At 40.3% G+C, this 26,918-nt stretch overlaps 1 protein-coding gene and 1 pseudogene across 1 annotated transcript in view; both read right to left on the reverse strand.

The window, feature by feature from the left end:
- LOC128733072 (adenylosuccinate synthetase) overlaps positions 1-14,711 on the reverse strand; it is a 68,128-nt gene extending 53,417 nt beyond the window's left edge. Inside the window, exon 1 of the mRNA XM_053826668.1 lies at positions 14,247-14,711. Within this exon, the coding sequence (XP_053682643.1) occupies positions 14,247-14,435 (189 nt within the window). The 5' untranslated portion in view covers positions 14,436-14,711. The remainder of the gene's footprint in view (positions 1-14,246) is intronic.
- Positions 14,712-18,286: 3,575 nt separating this feature from the next.
- LOC128745780 (ATP-dependent zinc metalloprotease YME1L-like) lies at positions 18,287-24,928 on the reverse strand (annotated as a pseudogene).
- Positions 24,929-26,918: the final 1,990 nt, after the last annotated feature.

Consider the following 26,918-nt stretch of genomic DNA (forward strand, 5'->3'; position numbering starts at 1 on the left):
TTCTCAAAGTTGCACAACTGCAATCGGTTTAAATGCAAGAGAAACGCATCCCCTTTTACCTAGCCCCTTGTTAGGCCCCCCTTTTGGCAACCTCCCAGCGCTGATTCGCTTGTATGCCAAGTTTGATGAAAAAGCGTCCAAGCGTTTCGGAGTTAGGACCTCCCCCCTTTTGCGAGTTAGTGCTTCCCCCCTGTTATGAACTCCCCATTTTGTCAACCCCTTTAGTACTTTTTTTTATTGGGGCAAATATTCGATTACATAAAATACTTAAGTGTAACTATCCTATATCATATTGTGTGTTCAATCACAAGTGGTGACTTTTCAACACTATTAGAATAGACCAAATCATCATACTGTCAATTGACAAATACTGGCGCCCTTGTTTACATTTTGGAAAATTTTCCTTTTCGTTTATATCGTATGTAGCGTGTGTATTTAACATTTTACAGGCATAATGGCTTTTCTAATTTAGTTATATTGCTGTTTAGCAATAAACTTGCCATTTAAACAGCTGAAACTTTGTTGGACGATGCGGTCTGTTTGTAAACAAAGGCGACAGTATCTGCCAGATGACGTCACCTTGATTTGGTCTATAGCGAATTCATAAATTAACATGGCTCAGGTCGATTAGCACTCAGTTTTAATCGAAGTGCTGTCAAAGCGTTCATAAATTAACCAAAATTGCACCTCGGTTAAACTGACAGCATTCAGTTTGAAGCGCAGGTTAAAACTACAGACGGTAGATAATCTACAGACGCGCAAAGAGCGTGGCATAAAACACCAATCGAACCGTCAAATCGAGACACCAAATGAGCAAAGTAAACAAACTTGTGTTTCGTATAGGCAGGGAAGACTTAGTTTTGTTATCTACCTGAAATGTTAAAACTTAAACTATTGATTTACTAACAATATATGGATTAGTTAACATCGATATATTCAATTTGCAAAATTTACGTCGTAATTCGCGAAGTTCCATGGAACATACCAGGTGATTCACGCAACTTACTGCTGATTATAGGAAGATTGATCCAATTCTGACTGGTTGCCAAAAAAAAAAAAAAAATCCTTCTTCATTACTTTCCCTTACCGTCCCTTCATCAATTGTAGAATCATCGTTTCAAAATAAATATTAATATATGCCTGACCGCATTTCAAGGTCATGACTAAAGTCACGAGTTTGGTCAATTTTCATAGGAACGGAGCCTTTCTCCGAAGAACCGCGCTGAGAAACGCGGACTAACACGCTTTCGGACGAACAGCATCACACGCAGTACCTTGCAAGTCGTAAGGGCCTGCATAGTGTCGTCGTCCTGAAAGTAAAAAGATGTTAGACTAAAACTTCTCGGTCGGTGGTTTCTACAGTAGGTGTAGGAAGAGGCACATTGTGTGTCTAAAAATAGAACAACCCATGTCGCGCTATGGTTAATAAGGGGGGTTGTGCAGACTTCTTTTGTCCAGCGCCTCTGTGGTTCAAAGGTACACGGGTACCAGTGAGCGACACGCCCTGGCAGGTGTTGTGGGTTCAAATCCGGTTATAATCTCTGATTACAGCTTGGTTCGACTCATGCACCTTCCAGCATTGGACAAAAGATAGGAGTCACAACGACAACTTGTTAACCATAGCTACCTATTACCCCCCCCCCCTTCCTTTCCACCCTTCCCCTTCATTACCGAAAAAAAAAAAAAAAAAAAATCCTTCATTACTTTCCCTTACCGTCCCTTCATCAATTGTAGAATCATCGTTTCAAAATAAATATTAATATATGCCTGACCGCATTTCAAGGTCATGACTAAAGTCACGAGTTTGGTCAATTGCCAAAACTGTTTAAATAATATAAACAAAAAAAAGTGTTGCCGAATTGGTAATTTTTCTCTTTGCGCGTCTGTAGATTATCTACCGTCTGTAGTTAAAACTGTCTAGCATTACGGTTTACGGGTCGATCTGTCAAACTGCCCGTATCGTTCATAAATTTCGGGTTCGAGTTAGCACGAACCAGAAATGCCAGGTGATTTTTTTTTTGAATTTTTTTTTTTGATTGAAAAGTCTTCACGAATCAAGGAAAAATGTCTTCATGTGTATTCCTTCGGCTTTAAACTGCATGGCCCATTTAAACTGCATGGTGAAGACATGTCTTCAAGTGAAGACATTTCACTTTTTTGTAATAAAAATGTCTTCAAAATGAAGACATGTCTTCACTTCTGGCATCTCTGGCACGAACCCAGGTTAATTTATGAATTCGCTATTAGACACTCGCCATCTTAAACCGAAAATTCTAATCAAACAGAATATGTTGTCAAAAGTAAGTCCAATCGAACAGGAGACTTGTCAAAACGCCGATTAGAGAGCCTTAAAAAGTGTAACGACTTGAGAGCCTGTTAAAGATAGAGAGACGCCATCTCAAATCAAGAACATTTTTTGAGCAGATTTTTCTGAATTTTTTTGCAGCTTTTTATGTATTATTCAAAATAAAAGCTTCAGAGAAAGGTTCCTCAAGTATGTTGTTATTATATAAAGCATCGTGAAACTCGAAATCTTTAATTTAAATCGCTCGTTCTCAAAAGAATTAGCAATAACAGACAACAGCTGCATAACTATTTACGGTACGACCATTAACTGTGGTAAAATTATCATGAAAAGGAATTACATATCCAGATTTTATAAAAGTCGCAGACGCAGCTGCATTGTTGCTAGATTATTTGTTTCAGATGGCGACTCTCTAAGGGTCGCTAACTAGGACATGACGTGAGACGTGACATGTTGTATCGCAAGAGCCAATTTGTTGCCAAAAAAGAGCCTGCTTCCTGATTGGCTGATTTCATGCGTGCAACTGTGGAAACAAAAATTCACAAGGGAAGCGCAAAAGCGTTGCTGGAAACCACAGCAGACACTGAAACCATCAAATTTTTAACGTAATGTCATCCGGGGCGAGATTGTGCCAAAAAAGCATATGTTTTTGTTCTTTAGCTCAGTATACACACAATTTAGGAACTAAGTTGATTTTAAACCTGTCAATATATACTAAATTGTTCAATTAACAACTACCGTAGAGATGGTTTAGTTACAATGAAACCTAGTTTTACTAGAAGTGTATGAACTTTGGCAAAATCTCACTTCTTCTAGGGGGTGACATTGTGCCAAAAACATAAAGTTAGGCAAAAAACCTAAACAGTGAACATTAGCATGTTTATAAACAATACACATAAATATCAGTGTAAAGTAGTGCATATGGGGCCGTCCATGATCTAAGTGGACTATTGGGGACAGGGGTCGGCCAAAAACAACGCATCATGCAAAAAGTATGAACGAAAATAACCCGGGGAGGTCTGAAATAACTAAAAATGAGTTCGTAGTCAATGAACAGCCTTTATATAGCCAGTAGCGATTCTAGAGTTAACTAGGACGAGATATATGAAGGGGTGTATCCTAAGGGGGCATACCTATTTCATCATTTGACAAAAGTAACCATTACTTCGTTCGAAAACCCGCGGCCGCAGAACATGTGGCCTATCCCACCCGCCTCCCCCTCCTTAAAACTGGCAGTTTATACACGGTATAATATATTCGTCTTATTTTAGAGTGTTTATTCAAAGTATCTGAAATTTCTAGAGAAAAAGTAAAAATTAATTTATATTATTTAGCAGACCTATGATGCTGTTTACTCCAAAATGGATGATGCAATCTAATCAGTCAAAATATTGTGCTCAATAGTAAAGAATGTGAGTGTACTGGTGTATACTGACGTATTTGTGTTGTGTATGTGAAATCCACAAATTGGATCGATCATTATGGTTTGGCACAATCTCACCCCCGTGAAGCTCGAAAAGTACAAAGTTTCGAAAAATATTATTTTCGTAATCAAAACTTATCCAACACATAATAACCTTTCAATACATTGTAAATGATTAGTTCACATGCCTTCAAAATAGCAAGTTGATGCGATTTCTTGTTTGGGTTGGTTTATGCGGGACATTTTTTACAAGCGTTATTTCCGAGTATTTTTGATCGCGAACTTTGAAACCCTGTTTAGGCTAAATAGTTTGCTAATATTATCTGTGTTCCATTCTAAGTTATGAATAAATATGTTATGTTCATCATCATTTTGAATTTGGGTCACAAGTTTCTATAGATATAATAAATTTTCACAGATAAACATTTTTGGTTTTTGGCACAATCTCACCCCCGTGGCACAATCTCACCCCGGATGGCGGTACTAGGAATTTAACAGATTTTTTTATCGTGGCGTATTAGCATAAAACAAACTAAACTCAAGTGGAAGTGTAATTCGGCCAAATTGAATCTGTTTTTGTGTAATTAGTGATCAACTAGGACAAGTGGCTTCTATCATAAACTGCAGCTGCATTCTTGGAAACACTTTTCGTTGCCGTAGTAAATTTTGAAAGGGAATCGCCAAAAAAATAATGAAGAAGAACAAGAAGTCACATGTCATGTCCTGTCCTAGCTAGCGATACAGTAGGGATAGGGTTGCCAGTCCCTTGCTTAAAAACCTAGTAACGTGAAAAATTTGATGGTTTCAGCACAGAGAACAGATTAACAGGCTCGAAGGAAGTAATCGATTTTTTGTGTGTAAAATCTGTCGGTGGCGCCCTCCAGAAATAGTTTGCCAAACGCATCAAAAAAAAAATAATATAAATTTGTCAATATTTCTTTGTGCTGGAGTTACATAGCAGCGATGGGAGCGACATCAAGATTTAGTTTGCCACTTACTGCTCGAGGGGTGCTCTATTGAAGGATTACTCGTAGATTGCATAAAGACCTTTTACACATTTTTTGTCAATTACCTGGTAGTCTGTTCTCTGTGGTTTCAGTGTTTGCTGTGGTTTCCAGCCAAAGTAAATTGAATAGGTGTGTGACAATGCGAGCTGTCACATACACTTTGCATTAACACATCTACAGATCTACACTAGTTCTGAGATTTCGAGCATTTTGTATGGAAAATTAGTTAAATTAAAAAAAAATCGTTGGATACACAAGATTTGCCAGTTTTTCTCTCACAGCTTTTATGTTTATATTTATGCTTAGAAGATTATTTCTAATATGTATTTTCACGGATATATCGAAGTGCATCATTCCAAATTGCAAGTGGAAAATTTTTCGTCCAAACGGTATCAAGATGTTTCAGAGAAATGTCCTTATATCACTTTCCTACGAGTAGTAAAACAAAAAAGAAATTCTTTAAAATGCTCGAACATGATTGTTCAACAAGCAACATGAGCAACATTTTTATCCGCCCGCGATATTTTTCGTCTGATTTCTGGTAGACTTTTAAATTTATGATAAAAAGGTACCATCTTGGCACAGTATATGAAACACGTCTCGGATATGATCGATTTGACTAATCGGACTGAAGTCATTTCAAGCTAGAATTTTCTCATCAATATCAAAAAAGTAATTTCTAAAAATGACTTCAATTTAAAGATTTGCAAGCAGTAGCACAAGCATCTATTCGAATAAAACTATTTTCTAAAAGAAGACATCAAAAGCAGTTTTGTGTTTGACGAGGTTTTCGGGTATAGAAATAAACTATCCCTCAAAAGGAGCGAAAGACACGGTATTTAACATATAAAACGTGTATTATTGCGACATTTGCCCCTATTTAGACTACCCCGATTTGCACGATTATCACAGTCGAATCTCGCACACGATTTCGCTCAAAGAAAATGAAGTGAAAAAAAGGGGAAGAAGGAAAAAAAAGTCAAACTCATTAATAGATCAATCTAAAAGCCACTCTAGTGTCAGATTAACCACAGGGAACAGACATCCATTCAGGAACAAAAGTTTCGCGAATTCTTGGATAAAATTTCAAATTAAAATCACCTAATATGCTAGCGACACCACCACTATAGTTTCCCAACTAACTGATTCTTTTGATTTTCACACTGACAATCTTTGGCTCTTCTGGCGCTAGTATATATGGACTATATGCGTTATGCTAGCGCCAGAGGCTAGCTATTGTGAGTTTAGTGTAGAATTTTATGCGCCTTTAGCGACACCATCACTATAGTTTCCCAACTAATTTGACATACGTTTTATCCAAGAGGGGACCTTTCGCTTGGATGTCTGTTCTCTGTGGATTAACAGTGCAAAATGCGGTACGTTGCATTAAATGATTATCACAGTAGTCTAAATAGTCATAAAAGGGGCAATATCTTACTCGCTAAAACATGTCGCGTGTAACGCTCTACTGGTTAAAAACGGAAGTCATTTTACTATGAACTATTATCACACACACACATATAAGCGCCTACCAGCATCATCCTATAATAGTGACAGGGAACTGTCACTGGAGAGCCCAGCGTCGTACGGAGCGCACATACAGGTGGGGGCACTCCGACAGAATAGAGTCGTCTCCAACAAGCAGATATTCAAGAGCATCATGCAAGCAAAATGTTGGATGGAACGTGTTTTAACTTTACCTTTTCGTCCCCGACATCAAAAATGAAGGTACTTTCACTTTTGGCTCTATCTCATCTGATTTTCAATCGATTTTTATGCAACTAGTCTTAAAAGAACCACATTAGATTGTCCTAGCAATATACCAGGCTTAGAAGCGTATTGATCGTCAAGTATTAGAAACATTAATTCATTTTTCAATTGCATATCGAAATAGCGCAAAATATGAATAGTTAGTTCGTTATTTTCCAAAGTGAAAATTTTCACCCATGTTCTCATACTTTTTACGCAAAATTAAAGAAGGGTTTAATTGGAAATGACGTTAAAATATATTCCTTACATTTCATTGTAAATGTTCAAATATTTCTCTGGAATAATATATCTGCATTCATTAATTACAATCAATTTAGTTTTAATTTTCATACAAGTTTCACCATATTTCAGAACTATTTCTTCTTCTAGAAATACATACTAATGCAACCCTCGAACAGTAGAACACACACACTAATGCAACCCTCGATGGTTACATACCTGGTATATAGCAATTTACCACAGAATAGAAGTGGAAGTCCGAACGATTCGGCGATCAAAACTGGTAACAGTGTCTTTTTTGTTTTTATTTTTCTTTGGGACGGTTTTCGCATAGAAGCGAGAAGCTGCTTTCACATGCTATCATGTACATTCGTATGCGTTCGTGTCTTCGTGGAAAAAAGTGACTCGCTACCGTCAGGTTCGCTAGTATCTGTAGAAAGTAGCATGTACGTCTTTGGATTTCTACTTCCACTGCTGTTCTGTGAATTTACTTTAGTTTCCAGCAAGCAGCAACACTTTTGCGCTTCCCTTGTGAATTTTTTGTTTCTACCACCCCATCGACATCTCTATAACGAGCTGCAGTAAACGTCAGCGACAACATGTCGTGGGCTCAAAATTTGACAGCGGGCTCAAATCAGACTGCTGGCAGTTGAGTGAAACGCAGTGCTGACATGCTATATCATTTTCGCACACACGAGATGTTGGCAGCGAAAACATGGTTGCCTGCCGATGGGATGGTTTCTACAGTTGCACGCATGAAATCAGCCAATCAGAAACCATGTTATGGGTGCCAACATGATAGCTTGAGCAGAAATGAGATAGCACTTTGTCGCTACGTTTCACTCAACTGCCTCGACAGTGTTTTGGGCCCGCTGCCAAATTTTGAGCCAAGGACATTCAGTCGCTGTCACTTACTGCAGCTCGATATATAGATGTCAATAGGGTGATAGCGCCGATTGTGGATAGCGCCCTCTAAATACAGATATGTGTGCATGCATAAATTTGGAACCCTAGCGTTTTCTCCGGAGTATTTAATTTTCTCGTTCTAATCTTTTAAACAGCATAAAAAGTTTATGGAGTACTTTAAAATTCAGGAGCATTAGTAGAGCCAGAAATCACAGCAACTGAAATAATTGATGGGTCCCAAATTTATGGATGCACAAATATCTGTATTTGTGGCAGCTCTGTTCGCTATGACGGCGTTCCTGATATTGTTCAGGGTTTTGCGTGAGAAAAAAAGGAAGTATTTTTTTCTTTTGTCATCAGACACACGTTGACAGTTGGGCATGAGATTTTCTGTAAGTGCGAGCAGCCTACAAAATCTTTTTCCATGCCATCATCCCGAATAGCCAAGGGAATGGCAACCCTACCCCTACGCTATTAGCGAATTCATAAAATAACCTGGCTGCTGGCTCAGGTCGATTAGCACTCAATTTTAATCGAGGTGCTGTCAAAGAGTTCATGAATTAACCGAGATTGCATTGCATTGCATCCTTTATTTATGATGGTACCACAAACAGACATAACTCTAGTTTTCCATTCTTCGTACCAATAAAACCGTCATTTCAAATTCCGGCTTAGTTGGTAATGTCTCCGTTTTGGCAAAATTGGGACTTTTTAACGAAAGAAGGGGAATACTCCATAAAAATACTTGCTAATTTAAGGGATACTCCTGTTGCTATTTGATATTTGGGAATGTCGATCATAGATGGTGCTACTGTTCAAGCAAAATGTAAAATACGATAATTTTTGTTGATTTTTCTTCCAAGAGTTATATCTGTTTGTCTGTGATGGTACTATCCGTTTTGATTCAAAATTTTGCGGATTTTGAGTGCCTTGTCACCTCTGTAAGCTATAGTCTCTGACGAAAAAGTCGGATGCCTGGCAGAAATCGAACAGAACCAGTTTCATTTCTCGCTCTATTCTCTTTATGTCAAATGTGACACTTTGAGGTAGGAGGAAAGTGGTTCCTCAGTTTTGCAGTTTCGGCTTCGGGCAAAAGGTAAGAGAATAATATGGAACATGATAAAGCAGGTATAATTCAATTGTTAAGCGGGGTACGCTGCTAAAAAGAAAACAGCTCAAGAAAAAATCCTGCTGTTTACCTATTGCTATTTGCTATTTATTTAAGAAATTTTGACAGCTCCAACGCAAGCAACCACCTGTCATTTTTTCTTGTGGTAAAAATTGCGCCGGATACTATTGCTGATTGCAAGGTAAATTGTACCATCCAAAGTGCGATATCGCTCATAAAAGTGCTATTTTACATTAAATCGTTATATTCCAAGCAATAAGTGCGCCGAAGAAACCGAAACGATTGAAATAGTTATGAAATCTACTTAAGCTATTGTCACGCACCTTGAATATTAAACTCAGACACAGAGTGTATAAAGCTTTGCAATGCATTTTACACTGATTAAGTTGAAAGATATATCCACCCCATCGACATCTCTATATCGAACTGCAGTAAACGTCAGCGACAGCATGTCCGGGGCTCAAAATTTGACAGCGGGCCCAAATCAGACTGCTGGCAGCTGAGTGAAACGCAGTGCTGACATGCTATCTCATTTTCACACACACGAGATGTTGGCGGCGAAAACATCGTTGTCTGCCAGAGGGGTGGATATATCGCTCTATTGTGCAAAATTGATGTAAACAAAACAGAAGCGGATCATGTTGAAAACAATCAAGTCACACTGCTACAGCATTTTGCTCCGCAGCAAGTGCTGGCAGGTTTTTGTACACTGACGCCAAATCGTTGACTTTAGTTTCCGCGTATCTCTTACTGCGAGTATTTCTCGTATTTCTAGTTTTCACGAGTGACGGCCAGGGGGCTGATATGACGTCACATTTTCGTTGCTCACATCTCACATGAAAAAGGCGGCAAACGCAAAGCGATTTCGCAAAACGAATTTAACTAATCATTTTCACAGTTTCATGTATTTCGCATCAATTAGGGTAACCAACGTATTTTGGACCCCCTCAGCAGCTGTACATAATTTGGACACTTACAGCAAAATCAAATGCAAGTGTCCAAATTATGTACAGCTGCTGATGGGGTCCAAAATAGGTTGGTTACCCTACCTGCCTGGTTTTGGCTATGCGACGCTAAAACCTTGGCTAAAATCAAACTAAAACTAACAAAATTTAACAATTTACACATCCGACTCGGCTGTCAGCTTGAGCCCATCTTTGGAGCTGTCAGCTTGGGCCCGCTCTATGTTGGCTACGTTTTTTTTGTACAGGTTGGTACTGAAAGCATCATTCCCGTGGTGACCAGGGATACCAGATTTGCAGATTTGTCTGCAAATTGCAGATTTTTGGAACGGTCTTGCAGATCATTATAAATTTGCAGATATTTGCAGTTTTTATGACTTTTATTGTTTTGTTGCAGATTTTTGTTCGAAGCTCTTTAAACTTTCACAGACTTCCTAAAAAAGTGTGCAGATTTTCGCAGATTATTTTCAAACCAGAAAATTCGAGTAGCCGGAAAACTGCTCGATTTTTCCGGTTTTCGAGCAGTTGCAGACATTTTTTTAGAAAATATGGCATCTCTGGTGGTGACGGCGGCCAGAAATACTGCAGATAATCTGGCAGAAAAAGTTTTTCGCTGCCAGCAGAAATGCCAGAAGTGAAGACATGTCTTCATTTTGAATACATTTTTGTTACAAAGAAGACTTTTATTTTGAAATGTCTTCACTTGAAGACATGTCTTCACCATGCAATTCAAATGGGTAAACAAATCTGAAAAGCCGGAAGAAGACAAATGAAGACATTTTTCTCGCTCGGTTTGTTCACGTTTGCCACATTCTCTGGTTTGCTGGTTCTATCTTCAATTCAATTCAATTCAATTCTCCATCATCCCTTTTACACTCATGGAATTGCGCATATGAAGATAGAATCAACAAAAGGGCGAATGCCGCAAGCGTAAAAAACCATTTGAGAGTTGATTTTGCTTAAGGCGTCGTCACTCGGCACAGCCGTTTTTATGTTAGGCGACTTGAAACGAGCCGAACTGTGCCGATGCTGTACCGAAAGTGCCGAACTGCAAGATTTGATAAATTCGTTATAATCTGACAGATCTGGCAACCGTGCGAGATGATTTTGACAACTGGTAGTGCTCCCATTTCATATGTAAAATTGAACCGGAGGTGTGTAAAGCCCTATAAATGTTATTTTTATAAGACTTTAGAGGTGTGCCGCTTGATATCTCTGCAGTGCCGCGGCACTATGTGCTGAGTGTCCGATCCCTCGATTTTGCTACTGTTTTACCTGACTCAATGCGAATATGCGTATCATTGAAATAAAACGTAACCATACGTTTTATTCGATTATAACGCATATGCAGTTAATATCGATAACAAACGATTTTTTATAAGTTGTGCTTTTGTTATTGCATTTAATTTGTAAAAAGTTGCATAAATAACAATTCAGTTTTACAATACAATTATTGCGTACTACTGGCACTTGAAATATAACGTTTAAGTACGTTATCTTAAGTGATCAAAATTAACGATATTTACGATACAAGGGCGATATTTTTCGAAACCTTTCGAACCAACACGATCCCACGAACACAACGCATATTCGCGGTGAGTCAGGTAACACAGTAGGCTCGTAAAGCAAATAATAACTCACACGTTTTGTTTACCTGCGGCATTCGCCGTTTTTTTAACTCTATTGAGATATGAGTGTAAATGAAGAATTATTGTCAAAAATCTTTCTGTTCCTCACACTCTTTAATGATTTCCTGGCCTTGCTTGTTTTGAAGACTAAACTTTTACTGGTGGCAGCACCTTATTTTCGTAGCCGGTTAGTTTTATTATTGTTCAAGTGCTAAATTTGTGAAATGGGTCGCATATACTGTGCAGTTTCTGGTTGTTCCAGTTTAAAAGAAACTCCCTCCAATGTTCGATTTCCAGTTATGTTCCTATTTTATTATATCTTTAGGCAAATGGATACGTGGGCAAAGTTTTGTCGCAAACCTTCAATCAGCAAAAGTAGTCTGATTTGTTCCCTACATTTTCATGAATCCGATTTTTTCAATCCTGATAACAAACGTCAAGGGTTAATACAACAGAGCATGAATGAAAAATTATGACAATAATAAATTAATTGTTTTTAGTTTATTCCTGCACGCTACTGAAATGTCAAAAATGTTGTTCAACTATTACGTACACGTCCGATATTATGGTTCGTGAAAGCTGGATAGTTTCTAGTATTCACAATTAATTTTTATATCTAATGTTACAATTTATAAGAATGACGTCATAGGGTTAGAGATAGCATATTCAATCTACCGCACCTTTTACCTATGCATTGGTTGCACGCTTAAAAATGTTTGTTACAAAAAGCTTTTAGTCACCTTTTTATCCGCTAGAGGGTGTTACTTTTGCGTCTTTTCGGTAATATATGAGATTTTGCCACCCCATCGGCAGGCAACCATGTTTTCGCTGCCTACATATCGTGCGTGCGAAAATGAGATAGCATGTCAGCACGACGTTTCACTCAACTGCCAGCAGTCTGATTTGGGCCCGCTGTCAAATTTTGAGCCCAGGACATGTCGCTGACGTTCACTGCAGCTCGTTATAGAGATGTCGATGGGTTGGATTTTGCGAAGTGAACTATATTGTTAATATCAAGGGACTGGCAACCCTATCCCAGCTCAATGTGTTTGACAGTAGCCAACATCTACTGCCGGTATTATTTGCAAAAATCTGGCTAAGATTTGAAAATACCTGAGAGAGAGTCGCGAAGACGGTCTTCTTTTTCTTATGCTTTGGCTCTTCTTCTTCTTCCTATTACGTTTGCTTTCAATTTCGGGCCAATAAATCAAACTTGTGCGTGAACATCTTATCGGACGTGTGAAGTGTGCGTTTTATAATAACATATTTTGGTGTTAATTGGCACACGGGTATTTCAGTTTTTGCAAAAATGTTAGTTTACAATTGAGACAAACAAGACTAATTCAATTCCGAATGTGTTTTTCACAAAAACACCGGCAGAAAACTTATGAGAACTATCAATACTTTTCCATTTTGGGCCAACGATAACGACTGGCTGCATTTGACAGATCGTACTGGCTGCATTTGACGTTAGAATTTTTCCTCTTCGCGAATCTCTCTCAGGAAAATACTACCCGTCTGCCAGCATACCGGCTTTGCAGAGTGAAACGAACAGAACGTATAGCAGTGTCATGTTGTTTCATTTACGCAAATGGTTAGATGTTGACTCCAAAAACATGGCTGCCTAACAGGACCGTGGTTAATATAGTATATTTGCTAATAGCTAGCTAGCAACCTATAGATCATTACACGGGAGCTCCTAACCACACTTTTTTGACAGCACTTGGTGGTTTGTTTACATGGTGGTGTTAAAGTTTGAATTGAGTTTTCTATCTTTGTCCGGCAGATAATGATAAAAAATTATAGTTTTTAATTAAGAGAAAGCACCTTACATGCATTTTAAAGCAACTGATGCAGTAATCCTTCACGAAATTTTAAATCGAAACTGTTGGATGTGACAAAAAACATGTAAACAAACCACCAAGTAATGTCATTTGAAGGCAAAATATTGCCCCTTTTATGACTATTTAGACTACTGTGATAATCATTTAATGCAACGTACCGCATTTTGCAGTGGTAATCTGACACTAAAGTGGCTTTTAGTTTGATCTTCTAATGAGTTTGACTTCTTTTTCTTTCTTCCCCTTCTTTTTCACTTCATATTCTTTGAGCGAAATCGTGTGCGAGATTCGACTGTGATAATCGTGTAAATCGGGGTAGTCTAAATAGGGGCAAATGTCGCAATAACGTCATCGCAAAATGATCTATACTCCTATTCGCTATGTGCGCGAAACGGTGCTGCCACCTTCCCAAGTTTGTTCTATTTGTGAAGTCTGTGCACAGGTTGGTTAAAGAGTGAAAAGGATAGACAAAACTTTACACCAAATCTTCACAAATTTTCCATATGGCAGTTCCATGAGAGTACAAGAGATCGATTTGTGCTTACATAGCGAATTCGCAATGACGGCATCGCACGACCTCATTTCCACTTACAGAACTACCCGCAGCTGAATGCGTGAAAATTATTTCCGACATATTTCTGTCTTTTGCACTCTTTAACAAATCGCTATTCCGCTTCACGCATACTCGAAACTAATGTAGGTGTCTCCACTGCGGCGCCGTCATAGCGAATAGTATCATCGACGTTTTATGTAATGTAGGCTTTAGGAAATCTCGTTTCGATCTGTCGATGTACGCGTTATGGCAAAACGAAAAATATTTGTTTCCCGTTTAGGCATCAGCAACACCGTCGCCACGATCATCTCAGATTTATGTTTAGATTACGTTATTAGGTTGAAACTCTTAATCTTGGGTAGAGTTAGCATGAATTCAAGATAATAATTGCATTAACCATGTAAAAATACACACATGTTCTCGAGCACGCACGCATAACCACGGAACGTCATACAATTTAACGTATAGGTATAGCTATACCATTTTCATTTTGCTTATCTCACCTGACACCGGCAAACGATATCCGCCGCAGTAGCAAGCATATCAACCACTTTGCCTTTACCTTCATCACCCCATTGTGCTCCGAGGACTACTGTTACCTTTGAGCGGTACGGATTCAAACAACGCTGGTGCATCTGTTCATGATTACTTGCATAAGGGTGGTTTTCGCCATTAATTGCTGTTTGAGCCATTTTGATACTTTTTAGTATAGCACTACACAAGCAAACGTAATAAAACCGAATATGGTAATAATTTACACAAACGCCACTTCTAGAATTAACTTGTGGTTCTAAAATTTAAAGGAAAAGTTTGGTTCACATTTAGAATCCCGGTTTATACTATTATCAAACTTCCAGCACACAAGGAAAAATCAACTAATTCTCTGACAAGATAAACCAGCTGTTTTTCCATTGAATTTGATCACGAGTTTCCGAGTTTCAGACTCAGCGCCAAATTCGCGACTACGAAACTAAAAGAGATTTTTGAGCCTGTTTGCACTTACATGAAATTCTATGCCGATTTGTCAAAACTTGCGTGAGAACAAAAGCAAACACACCTTCTTCGGCATGGGTTTTTGTGTAAGTGCGAACAGACCCAAAAATCTCTTTTACTTTCGTAGTCGCGAACAGAGCTGCCATAAATACAGATATTTGTGCATGCATAAATTTGGGAACTTGTAGCAAGCACGGGAATGACACTTCCAATACCAGCCTGTGCAAAAAAAAACGTAGCCAACATAGAGCGGGCCCAAGCTGACAGCTTCATACATGGGCTCAAGCTGACAACCGAGTCGGATGTGTAAATTGTTAAATTTTGTTAGTTTTAGTTTGATTTTAGCCAAGGTTTTAGCATCACATAGCCAATGCCAGGCAGGCAATTAATGCGAAATACATGAAACTGTGAAAATGGTTAGTTAAATTCGTTTCGTGAAATCGCTTTGCGTTTGCCGCCTTTTTCATGTGAGCAATGAAAATGTGACGTCATATCAGCCCCCTGGTAGCAAGGGATTTCCAGTAAGGCGTATAAGTGCGTAGTAATCAGAGATTACTTTTGTAATCATTTACGAATTGATTTGGTAATCAATGGTAATAAGGTAGGACGTAATATTGAGATTGCTGACAGCTACCGTACGCACACTATCCCGCGTATACGTACACGCGATTTGTTGCTGCTGCTGTTGGTTTTTCCATGACGTTTTTCAAACTGGGGGAAAACAAACCACCAACACAACTGCAGATTAGCAAGCTCTATTGTGCTTTTAGTGGTTTGGTTATCTTTTCTGACAATGAATTTTATTGTTTCTACTGTATTTTGTAGCCTCTGTTACAATAATTTTTATCTTCGTGTTATGGTTATTTTTTCGCGTTTGGCGCAAAAAACGTTAGACTGAACACTGGGAAAATTTCGAACTGCGGCTAAAAATATTGGGTAGTTTGTGGTAGTGCGACTCAAACCAACAATTTCTCGGTTGGTACCCGAGTAATTTACGCATTTAAACTATACCACACCCATGTCATATATGAGTGTGGTATAGTTTAAATGCGTGAAGCACTCGGGACCAACCGAGAAATTGTGGGTTGGAGTCCCACTACCACAAACTATCCAATATTTTTAGCCCAATATTTTTAGATCTCAATTTTCCCAGTATTCAGTCTAACATTTTTCGCACCAAACGCTCCTCTGCTTCAATCAAAATAAAACAGTGATATTTTCAAATATTGAAAAACCGAGGTGAACAATTAACGGTGGACAACAATTGGCAAATTACCCCATTGTTAAAAATCATGAAATATGCCATATATATAATCTAATCGATATATAATCTAATTTTTTCTGTTTACCAGGTGTAACAGGTTGAACACTACCAACTCGCTGGAGTACGTTTACAAGGAATTTCACCTGAACATAGGTTGTAAATTACTGAGACACTTTAAAAGGAATTTAGCATCGATCAGTATAAAGTCACTCAAGGTATCGCGTGTTCGGCATCTCCCAAGGCACAGCTGGAATGGATTGGCAAACGAACTGTACACAAACGTGTATGGTTACTTAGCGCGTACCAATCAGGAGGACATTACGGGAAATGACACTTAGATCGTGTATTATCCACCGGACAGTCTGTCCCTAATAAATCGCAATTTAAATAAACAAATTCGTTTTCAGATAAATCCCGTATTTTTGTCTTCTTTTTGTAAAAATAATCAAAATTTGGTTTGGGTAAGGTGTACTTTATTTTGGGTATTCTGAATTGAGTTTTTGGATATATTTTACTACAAACCGGAAACTTACCTTTGGGTATACTTTTGATGTACTTTATTGCTGAGGCGCGGTTTCCTAGTTTTGGGTACTTTTGACGCAATTTATTGTTCAGGTGCTATTACTTATTTTTGGGTCCTTTTTACGCAATTTATTGTTCGGGTACGATTACTTACTTTTGGGTGCTTTTTACGCAATTTATGGTTCAGGTTCGATAACTTACTTTTGGTTGCTTTTTACGCGCAATTTATTGTTCAGGTTCGATTACCTATTATTGGGTACAATGCACTTTACCTAATTTTGACATGTTTCAGTGTTAGTCCGAATTGAGTAAAAGGAACTCAAATTTGGTTTGTTTTATTTTTCAGTGTAGCAGTGATCCCAACACTGAAACCAAAACGCACGTTGCTATAAAGTGTTTTGCACATGAATCCGCCCTACTAGCCGAACCACATGGAATTTATGTGTAAAACACTTCGTTTTTGTTCATCGTGCTCTACTTCATTTTCAATAGCAAAACACTTTCGATCAACGTACTCATCGCATAGACATGAAGTGTTGGACATCATCAATCTTGAATGACTTTTGTTGAAAGTTAGATGTTTTGCATTTGAGTTTAAATAAGAATCATACGATGTTCTTACGTGCTTTCACATAGAAATGAAGTGTTGACATCATGAATCTTGAATGAATTTTTGTTAGATGTTGAATGTTTTGCATTTGAGTTTGAAATAAGAATCATACGATATTTAATCGGATTCATATGATGTAATTAGTCCACATTAAAAATTCGACAGCAACTTTTCAAAAAGGCCAATCTGCAAAATGTAAACAAACCAAGTAAGGGTTTTCTTTTCCTATGCTAGTCCAGCAGAAAATAACCATCACTCAGTTTGTTTACGTTTTACAGATTGGCCCTTTTGAAAAGTTGGTGCCATGGTTTTGAAAAGTTATATACGCAATGGTTGCTTTATTATCGAAAGAAGAAATAAATCTATAACAGTGCTGCTGCAGCGACAGATTTGGTTTTATAAATAATTATAGATGTTTACTGGTCTGAATTAGCAAGTATGCTACTTATAACTAAACATTTTGTCGTGGAAGCCACCTACAGATACAAACTTCAATGTTCATTACTTACTCGTACTCATTACATAGACTTCATTACCTAAAGGCTAAAAGCACATAGAACAGATTACCAGGTAATCGACAAAAAGTGTGTAAAAGGTTTTTATGTAATCTACCAGTAACCCTCAATAGAGCACCCCTCGAGCACTAAGTGGCAAACTAAATCTTGATGTCGCTGCCATCGCTGCTATGTAACTCTAGCACAAAGAAATATTGATAAAGGTACATGGATATTTTTTATGCGTTTGGCCAAGCCCCTGGCAGACAACCATGTTCTCGCCGCCAACATCTCGTGTGTGCAAAAATGAGATAGCAATTCAGCACTGCGTTTCACTCAACTGCCAGCAGTCTGATTTGGGCCCGCTGTCAAATTTTGAGCCCTGTCAAATTTTGAGACATGTTGTCGCTGACGTTTACTGCAGCTCGATATAGAGATGTCGATGGGATGCGTTTGGCAAACTATTTCTGGAGGGCGCCACCGACAGATTTTACACACAAAAAATCAATTACTTCCTTCGAGCCTGTTAATCGGTTCTCTGTGCTAAAAGTACAATTTTTACAACGTTGCAAGTTTGTTTTCAGCCTAGTCGGCAAATTAGTGTATATGATTTTACTCAACAATTTATAAACGATTTCGTTATAATCCTTTAATAGATTGTTTGCTTTGCTGCTTATCGGAAGCAGGAAGCGTGGATTAAATTATGCACTAACTCTACAATTTTAGCTGATTTATCAGCCATTAGTACGCTAAGTATGCCAGAATGTTAGTTTATACACAATCACAATAAGATTTAACCCTTATTTTCACATTTTATTTTTGTTCAACCGGCTCTTTCAAACCGGAGAATTGCCTTGATGTCCTCGACGTCGAGTGTTTCGTACTTAAGCAGATTTACCCGTTCATAGCTATCGTTAAGAATTTTCTCTATCTCAACATCCACGCTTTCTATCGTCGATGGCGAGAGCATATCCGATGGTGCACCGAATCCCTTCGACGATTCGATCGTACGCAAACCTACCTTATCGGACATGTCACATTCACGTACCATGTGCGATGCAATGGATGTCGCCTGTTTCATATCACTGCTTGCTCCTGTTAGTAATGTCATAAATCAGAATAAATGATTAGGAATGTGGTATTGTAGTGATAATGCAAAAATACGTACCTGAAGTAATTTTGTCTGCTCCGAAAATCAATTCCTCTGTTGCTCTGTCACCCATCATGGTTGTCTCATAGCCAGTAGTTGTGGTTGGGTGACATGATAACGTTCTTTTTCCGGGATGTACACAGTATGCCCTGGCGCGTGGCGTGAAGAGGATGTGATTCCTGAAATTAAATTTTTCGAAAAGGTTCTACCTCTTGTAAACGCGTGTTCATTAGATGATTGATACCTTCTACTACAGGCCACTATAACATGTCCGCCTTCACGATATGCCGTGAAGCTTTTTCGTCTGGTAAACGAGATTTACGTTCCGGATCCATAAGTACCTTATCTCTTGCATTCTACAAATGCTTCATAAAAACAACCATCGATGGCAGCTCTGAAAAATTAACCACTCGTCAAAAAATTAATAAATACAAGCTAGTACTTACCGTAGTGCAACTTGATCAACCATATTTTCAATATCGGCCCCGGCCCGTCGTTCCTCTCGCCAGTTGGACTATGTTAATTTCCTTGCTCAAAATTTTACTCAGATAGTAGGTGAGAATTTCCTTTCGACCAATATAGTCCGGGGTAGGCACAACCACTTCAACATCAAACCGACCCGGTCTTAGCAAATCCTAATCCAGATCATCCCGCCGACTGGTTGCACCCAGCACAAAAACTCCCTCCGATTCCGATTTCGGATAGCAATTGATTGACGGTCTGGTTTGCGTACGGATGCAACACCGAGTTAGTTCGCCGACAGAATCGATTTCATCAATGAAAATAACGCAAAGTGCGCGTTCCTTCGCTGCTTCTGTATTTTAAATTAAACGAAAGAACTAATATCACAGAAAACAGATTAACAGGCTCGAAGGAAGTAATCGATTTTTTGTGTGTAAAATCTGTCGGTAGCGCCCTCCAGAAATAGTTTGCCAAACGCATCAAAAAATATCCATGTACCTTTATCAACATTTCTTTGTGCTGGAGTTACATAGCAGCGATGGCAGCGACATCAAGATTTAGTTTGCCACTTACTGCTCGAGGGGTGCTCTATTGAAGGATTACTCGTAGATTACATAAAAACCTTTTACACACTTTTTGTCAATTACCTGGTAGTCTGTTCTCTGTGCTAATATTTCCGAATCATTCACATGCAACAAAAGACTTACTGAATGAATCTCGCACTCGTGTGGCCCCCTGACCGACCAGTACCTCATCGAATTCGGGCCCAGCAGCGTGGAAAAATGTAACGCCCGCTTCACCGGCCGCTGCCCTAGCTAGCAGTGTTTTGCCGGTACCGGGTGGTCTCACCAGCAGTACGGCCTTCGGTAGCTTTCCGCCAAAGTTGCTGAATTTATCGGGATTCTTAAGAAACTCAATTACCTCCTTCAGCTCCTGTTTTGCTTCGTCGCAACCCTTGACATCCTCGAAGGTAACCGAGATATATTCGGGATCCACCTCGACCTGGTTACCGAATTGTATTCTACTAAAAAGGGTAAAAGCGTTTGCCAAAAATTGACATCACCGGTTCAGCATTGAACGAACAAAAAAAGTATCAAAATAATTTGAACCTGCTTAGCGAAGCGTCGCAGATAGCAGACCTGAAGACAGACTCGTTGGTCGAGACAAACAAGTTGCTTAAAGTTCCGATGAACACGACGATGATAAGCAGCTGCTGGAGAACTTTGATATCGCATTGCTTTTCCCGACCGATTGACGTGATTCGGGTGTGTGGCAGTTAGATAATCCTCAGCGAAAGCAACATTCAAGCGTTGATCCTCCGCTATTGACGGATTGTTAACCTCACTTGAAAGCTTATTGAATGGTTCCGTATACTGCTGAGGGCTGATGGCTTGAGTATTAAACTAAACGGGCTGATATTTACGGGAGATTTGCGGTGCAACCGGAGTAGCTAAAAAAAGAACATAAATTGAGTTTCTTTCATTATGGATATTATACCACATGCTTTCACCTATTGTATCCTTCACATGTGAACAAGCCAGGATTCCTTTTCTGCTCGGCACTGCACTGATCAGTCTCCTCGTTGACACGACACGTGCTGAGCCAGCAAACCACGGATTAATTTTTGAACCATCTGTCCATTGAAGAAAACGGTTTCCGTTTGCTGGCCGGCTCCCTGCCACGACGAGCCTTAGGTGAGAGCTGAAAACTCCATGACATGTCATCGCGGAGGCTTACCACAATTTAAACGCTGCTGAAGTGCTTGAGCAAACTACGCTCAATCCACTTACTTACTTAATTGGCCTAACGTCTTATGACAAGGCCTGCGCAGTATAATTTCTCCATCTGTTTCGGTCCATGGCAACTGATCTCCAGTTCCGCGGGCACCCAGTGCTCGCCAGATCTCGCTCCACCTGGTCTTGCCACCTCGCTCGCTGTGCCCCTCTTCGTCTTGTTCCTACCGGATTTGATGCGAAAACCATTTTTGCAGGATAGTTGTCCGGCATTCTAGCAACATGTCCTGCCCAACGTATCCGTCCAGCTTTAACCACTTTCTGAATACTTGGTTCGCCGTAGAGACGCGCGAGCTCGTGGTTCATTCTTCGCCTCCATACACCGTTCTCTTGCACTCCGCCAAAGATGGTTCTTAGCACCCGCCGTTCGAAAACTCCGAGTGCTCGTAGGTCCTCTTCTAGCAATGTCCACGTTTCGTGCCCGTAGAGGACAACCGGTCTAATTAGCGTTTTGTACAGTGTGCACTTTGTACGGGGGCTCAGATTGTTCGACCGCAAGTGTTTGTGGAGTCCGTAGTAGGCCCGACTTCCGCTGATAATACGTCTTTTAATCTCACGGCTGGTATTGCTGTCCTCTGTTGCCAGCGAGCCAAGGTATACGAACTCGTCGACTACCTCGAACTCATCCCCGTCGATTACCACGGTGCTGTCCAAGCGAGCCCTGTCGCGCTCGGTCCCGCCCGCCAGCATATACTTCGTTTTAGACGTATTTATCTGCAATCCAATCTTCTCTGCTTCGCGTTTCAGTCTGGTGTACTGATCTTCCACCGCCTCAAATGTTCTGCCGACAGCATCCACGTCGTCAGCAAAGCAGATAAATTGACTGGATTTGTTGAAAATCGTGCCCCGCATTTCAATCGCCGCTCGCCTTATAACACCTTCAAGCGCAATGTTGAATAGCAGGCAGGAAAGACCATCTCCTTGTCGAAGTCCCCTGCGAGATTCGAATGGGTCCGACAATCCACCCGAGATTCTCACACAGCACTGGATCCCATCCATCGTAGCCATGATAAGTCTAGTAAGCTTACCCGGAAAGCCGTTTTCGTCCAAAATTTTCCATAGCTCTTGTCGGTTTACGCTATCATATGCGGCTTTGAAATCGATGAACAGGTGGTGCGTGGGGACTCGGAATTCGCGGCACTTCTGGAGGATCTGCCGCAGGGTGAAGATTTGGTCTGTTGTAGACCGACCCTCCATGAAGCCGGCCTGGTAACTTCCCACAAATCTATTGGCTATTGGCGATAGTCGATGAAAGAGGACTTGGGACAGCACTTTGTAGGCGGCATTCAGGATAGTGATGGCTCGGTAGTTCTCACAATCCAGCTTATCACCTTTCTTGTAGATAGGGCAGATAACCCCGTCTTTCCACTCCTCCGGTAGTCGTTCGTATCCCAAATCTTGACAATTAATTGATGCAGACAGCCGGCCAACTTGTCCGGGCCCATTTTAATAAGTTCCGCTCCAATGCCATCCTTTCCCGCTGCTTTGTTGTTCTTCAGCCGCTGGATGGCTTCTTTAACTTCCCTTATCGATGGGGGTGGCACATCTTCGTCGCTTGCTGCACCAATGTGGTCACTTCCTCCGCTATCATGGTCTTCCGCCTGCACGCCATTCAGGTGTTCATCGTAGTGCTGCTTCCACCTTTCGATCACCGCACGGTCATCAGTCAAGATACCTCCATCTTTATCTCTGCACATTTCGGCCCGCGGCACGAAGCCTTTGCGAGATCCGTTGAGTTTCTGATAGAACTTCCGTGTGTCTTGAAAGCGGTACAGCTGTTCGAGTTCTTCGCACTCCTTCTCCTCTTGGTGGCGCTTCTTTTCCTTGAAGAGTCGGGTTTGCTGCCTCCGCTTCTGTTTGTATCGCTCCACATTCTGACGGGTGGCTCTACGCAACATTTGTACCCGCGCTGCGTTCTTCTCATCCAATATCTGCTGGCATTCCTCGTCAAACCATTCGTTACGTCGATTCGGTGCCACACTGCCTAGGACGTTCTCCGCTACGCTGTTAATGGCTGTTTTCACGGCATTCCAACAGTCTTCAAGAGGGGCTTCATCCAGCTCTCCCTCTTCCGGCAGCGTGGTTTCGAGAGATAACGCGTAGTTTTCGGCGACCTCTGGTTGCTTCAGTCGCGCTAGATTATACCGTGGCGGGCGGCGGTATCGTATGTTGTTCACAACCGATAGTTTTTGACGTATCCTTACCATCACTAGGTAGTGGTCCGAATCAATGTTAGCGCCCGGATAGGTTCTGACGTCGATAATGTCTGAAAAGTGCCGACCATCTATCAGAACGTGGTCGATTTGTGATTCTGTTTGGTTGGGTGATCTCCAGGTGTACCGATGGTAGAGGTTATGCTGGAAGAAGGTACTACGTATGGCCATGTTCTTGGAGGCGGCGAAGTCGACAAGTCTTAGGCCGTTTTCGTTCGTTTGCGGGTGAGCGCTGAACCGTCCAATCACCGGTTTGAATTCCTCCTCCTGACCAACCTGAGCATTACAGTCCCCGATGATAATTTTGACATCATGTCTTGGGCAGCGGTCGTATTCACGCTCCAACTGCGCGTAGAATTCGTCTTTGTCATCATCGGTACTTCCGAGGTGAGGGCTGTGCACGTTAATTATGCTTATATTGAAGAATCGGCCCTTGATTCTTAATCTGCACATTCGGGGGTTGATCGGCCACCACCCGATCACTCGCTTCTGCATCTCGCCCATCACTATAAAAGCTGTGCCCAGCTCGTGTGTATTGCCGCAGCTCTGGTAGATGGTATGACCATCTCTATACGTACGTACCATCGTTCCTTTCCAGCATACCTCCTGCAGCGCTACGATGTCGAACTTGCGGCTCTTCACTTCTTTAGAAAGCACGTGGGTACTTCCGAGGAAATTTAGAGACCGACAGTTCCATGTTCCTAATTTCCAATCGTTAGTCCGTTTTCGTCGCCTGGGTCTTTGCCGATTGTTCCGATTAGAGTTATTATTATTACTTACGGAGTCCATTGCTTTGGTTTTTTTTAGTGGTTCAGGCTTGCAAAGCCCGCAACCAACCCCACAGTATCGCCGGAGGGCCAACGTAGCTCGAAGGAGCCCTCCCCCCCTGTCAGCATACGACCTTGGTTTCCACCGGGGTTGGTTACCCGATCTCCACCCGAGGTTGCTCGTATCCCGGCTGGTACCACGAGGAGGTTGGGGTAGGAGTTGCTAGGTAAGAGGCTATGAACCACTGTGGGGTCTACGCTCAATCCAACGAGGCAATTTCAATTTGAACAGACTGGCGGCGTCTGGTTTCGTATTGTTTGACGCAGTTAATGGCTGGTCCACTGACTATCGAAAGCTATCGACGTAGAACTGAAAAAGTGATACTCGAGGTACGAAATGTTACTGCGCCAGGAAGGCAGTATGCTTTCCATGCTTGGTAGACGGATGATTTTTATGCTGCTTTCTGAAAGCGATATTTGGTGATGTGTAATTACTGTTAACATGTTACACTCGGTTTCTACAACTTACGTTATAAACCAGATAATGTTAGCGACCGAAGTAATATTATTTAATAAGTATTTAAATTAAAATAGCGCGATTAGAAGTGTCTGTTTTAGTTTTACATTCCTAAACAAGCCGGTGCTTCACATTCAAACCTATTCAAACAGCAAAATTTAACTCGACCGAGCATGGTCAGCGAAATATCACGCGGTTTCCGCAAAGACTGCTCATATTCTCGAACGAATTATCTTAATACGAATCAATAGATTTTAACTGCTTCTGCACTGCACGGTACACTATACTGTTTTTCTAACAACCGACGGGTCAATTCGGTCAATTCAGCAAAATTCGCGTTGTCCCGGAGGATTGGCGTGAACCGGGAACTGAAACGATTGTTCGCTGTCGCCAACGCCATTTCACTATCGTCAATATAAACGTCACTTGACATTAAAAAACAAAACAAATGGATCGAAAGTGTTTCACACTTGTAAATCACTGTACAAAACCAGTGGGGTGAATTCAAATGAATTTCACTTCAAAGTGATGTTAAAAAAATATGTAACGAAAATGCTTCTCGTTGATTTGTGAATTATGTGCAGGATCACTTGAAGTGAAAGTGAATTATTTCAGAATCTGATGAGAAACGTTCTTGGCATCATGGTGCAGTGCTATTTCAAAATCCATATGCCGAAACACTTTAATAGAACGTGCATTTTAGTTTCAGTGAAGAGAGTTTTCTGACAGCTTAAGCACCCACACTAGCGAACACGATACACAGAGAACAGACTACCAGGTAATCGCCAAAAAGTGTGTAAAAGGTTTTTATGTAATCTGCGTGTAATCCTTCAATAGAGGACCCCTCGAGCAGTAAGTGGCAAACTATATCTTGATGTCGCTGCCATCGCTGCTATCTAACTTCAGCACAAAGAAATATTGATAAAGGTACATGGATATTTTTTGATGCGTTTGGCAAACTATTTCTGGAGGGCGCTACCGACAGATTTTACACACAAAAAATCGATTATTTCCTTCGAGCCTGTTAATCTGTTCTCTGTGCACGATATACGCGTGTATATACACAAGGGGTTTCCAACAGCAATGATTACTACGCACATTTGAAAAAAGTTACTTTTGATTACTTTACTGATTGCCTCTGATTACCAGTAATGTTCGGATCAGAGCAAACACGGTTTCGTTAGCAGCAAGTATTATGCAGCTTCAAACTGTAATTTTAATTTTAATTAACTCTTTAACAATTTATATAAATTTTCTATTCAACTTACATTCAGTGTTTCAGTAAACTTTTCTTCCTCTTTCGCTCAAATCTACTTTACTGTAACTCTTTCTCGTCTATACTTTCAAACTATAAATTTCCAACTTCTTCCTTCCTTTATCGATATCTCAAGAAATTTAAACTAGTTAAATTACATATTATAGTTAATATTTTAAGCCCACTTACAACTTTCGCCAGCACAATTCCACGTTTTAGCTTTAGTTATATCAAAATACTCAGCTGTCAAACCGTCAACCGTCGTCTGGCCTAGAGCTCGGAACGCACACTCACGTCAAGCCTTTACAGTGGTCCCAGTTCCGATTTTACTGTGAACAAGTAATCAAACTCTTGTGATTACTATAAATTAATCATGATTACCAATGATTACTTAAGATTATCATTGATTATTCTACTGATTACCATTGATTACCTAATTAATTCGAAAATGATTACAAAAGTAATCTCTGATTACTACGCACTTATACGCCTTACTGGAAACCCCTTGTATATACATGATGTTTACCTCATTTTGGGGAACAGCTGATGCTGGAGGAACAAACCGAAAAATAGCGATTACTAGTTGTGTTTCTCCGTTTGGCACACTGCAGAGCACAGATTTTGGTCAAATTTTCCATCCTGTTCCAAATTCAAGCACATATTTTGAAAATTTGCTGGTAGGGTTGCCAAGTCTCAAAATTATAAAAACCGGCCGCTCGGTCCTGCCTTCAAAAAATGCGGGGGGGGGGGGTGTTGCAGCATATTGTTAGAGGATTTGCCTGGAATATGTAATGTGCGTTATTGACATATTATTTGGGTAGTCGCCGGAATCGAAACCACAACGAACATTAAATGGATTATAGAAGATAGCATAGCTATAGTTTCAGAGTGACAACTAGTTGCTTCTGGTTAATTACCGTCAAAAGCAAAGTATTGTCACTGCAAAACTGGCTATCTTCAATGATCCACTACTCAGAATTGCTAATAAATTTATCAGAAAATTTAACAAATCCGGCAAAAAGTACCAATCAGGCTTCATATGTCAGAAATCCGGCCTTTTTGCAGGATTGACCGGCCACCGGCTTTGCAGGTGAAAAACCGGTCGGGCCGGCCAAAAACCGGCCACTTGGCAACC

Source organism: Sabethes cyaneus, chromosome 1, assembly GCF_943734655.1.
Source record: "Sabethes cyaneus chromosome 1, idSabCyanKW18_F2, whole genome shotgun sequence".
Classification (NCBI taxonomy): domain Eukaryota; kingdom Metazoa; phylum Arthropoda; class Insecta; order Diptera; family Culicidae; genus Sabethes; species Sabethes cyaneus.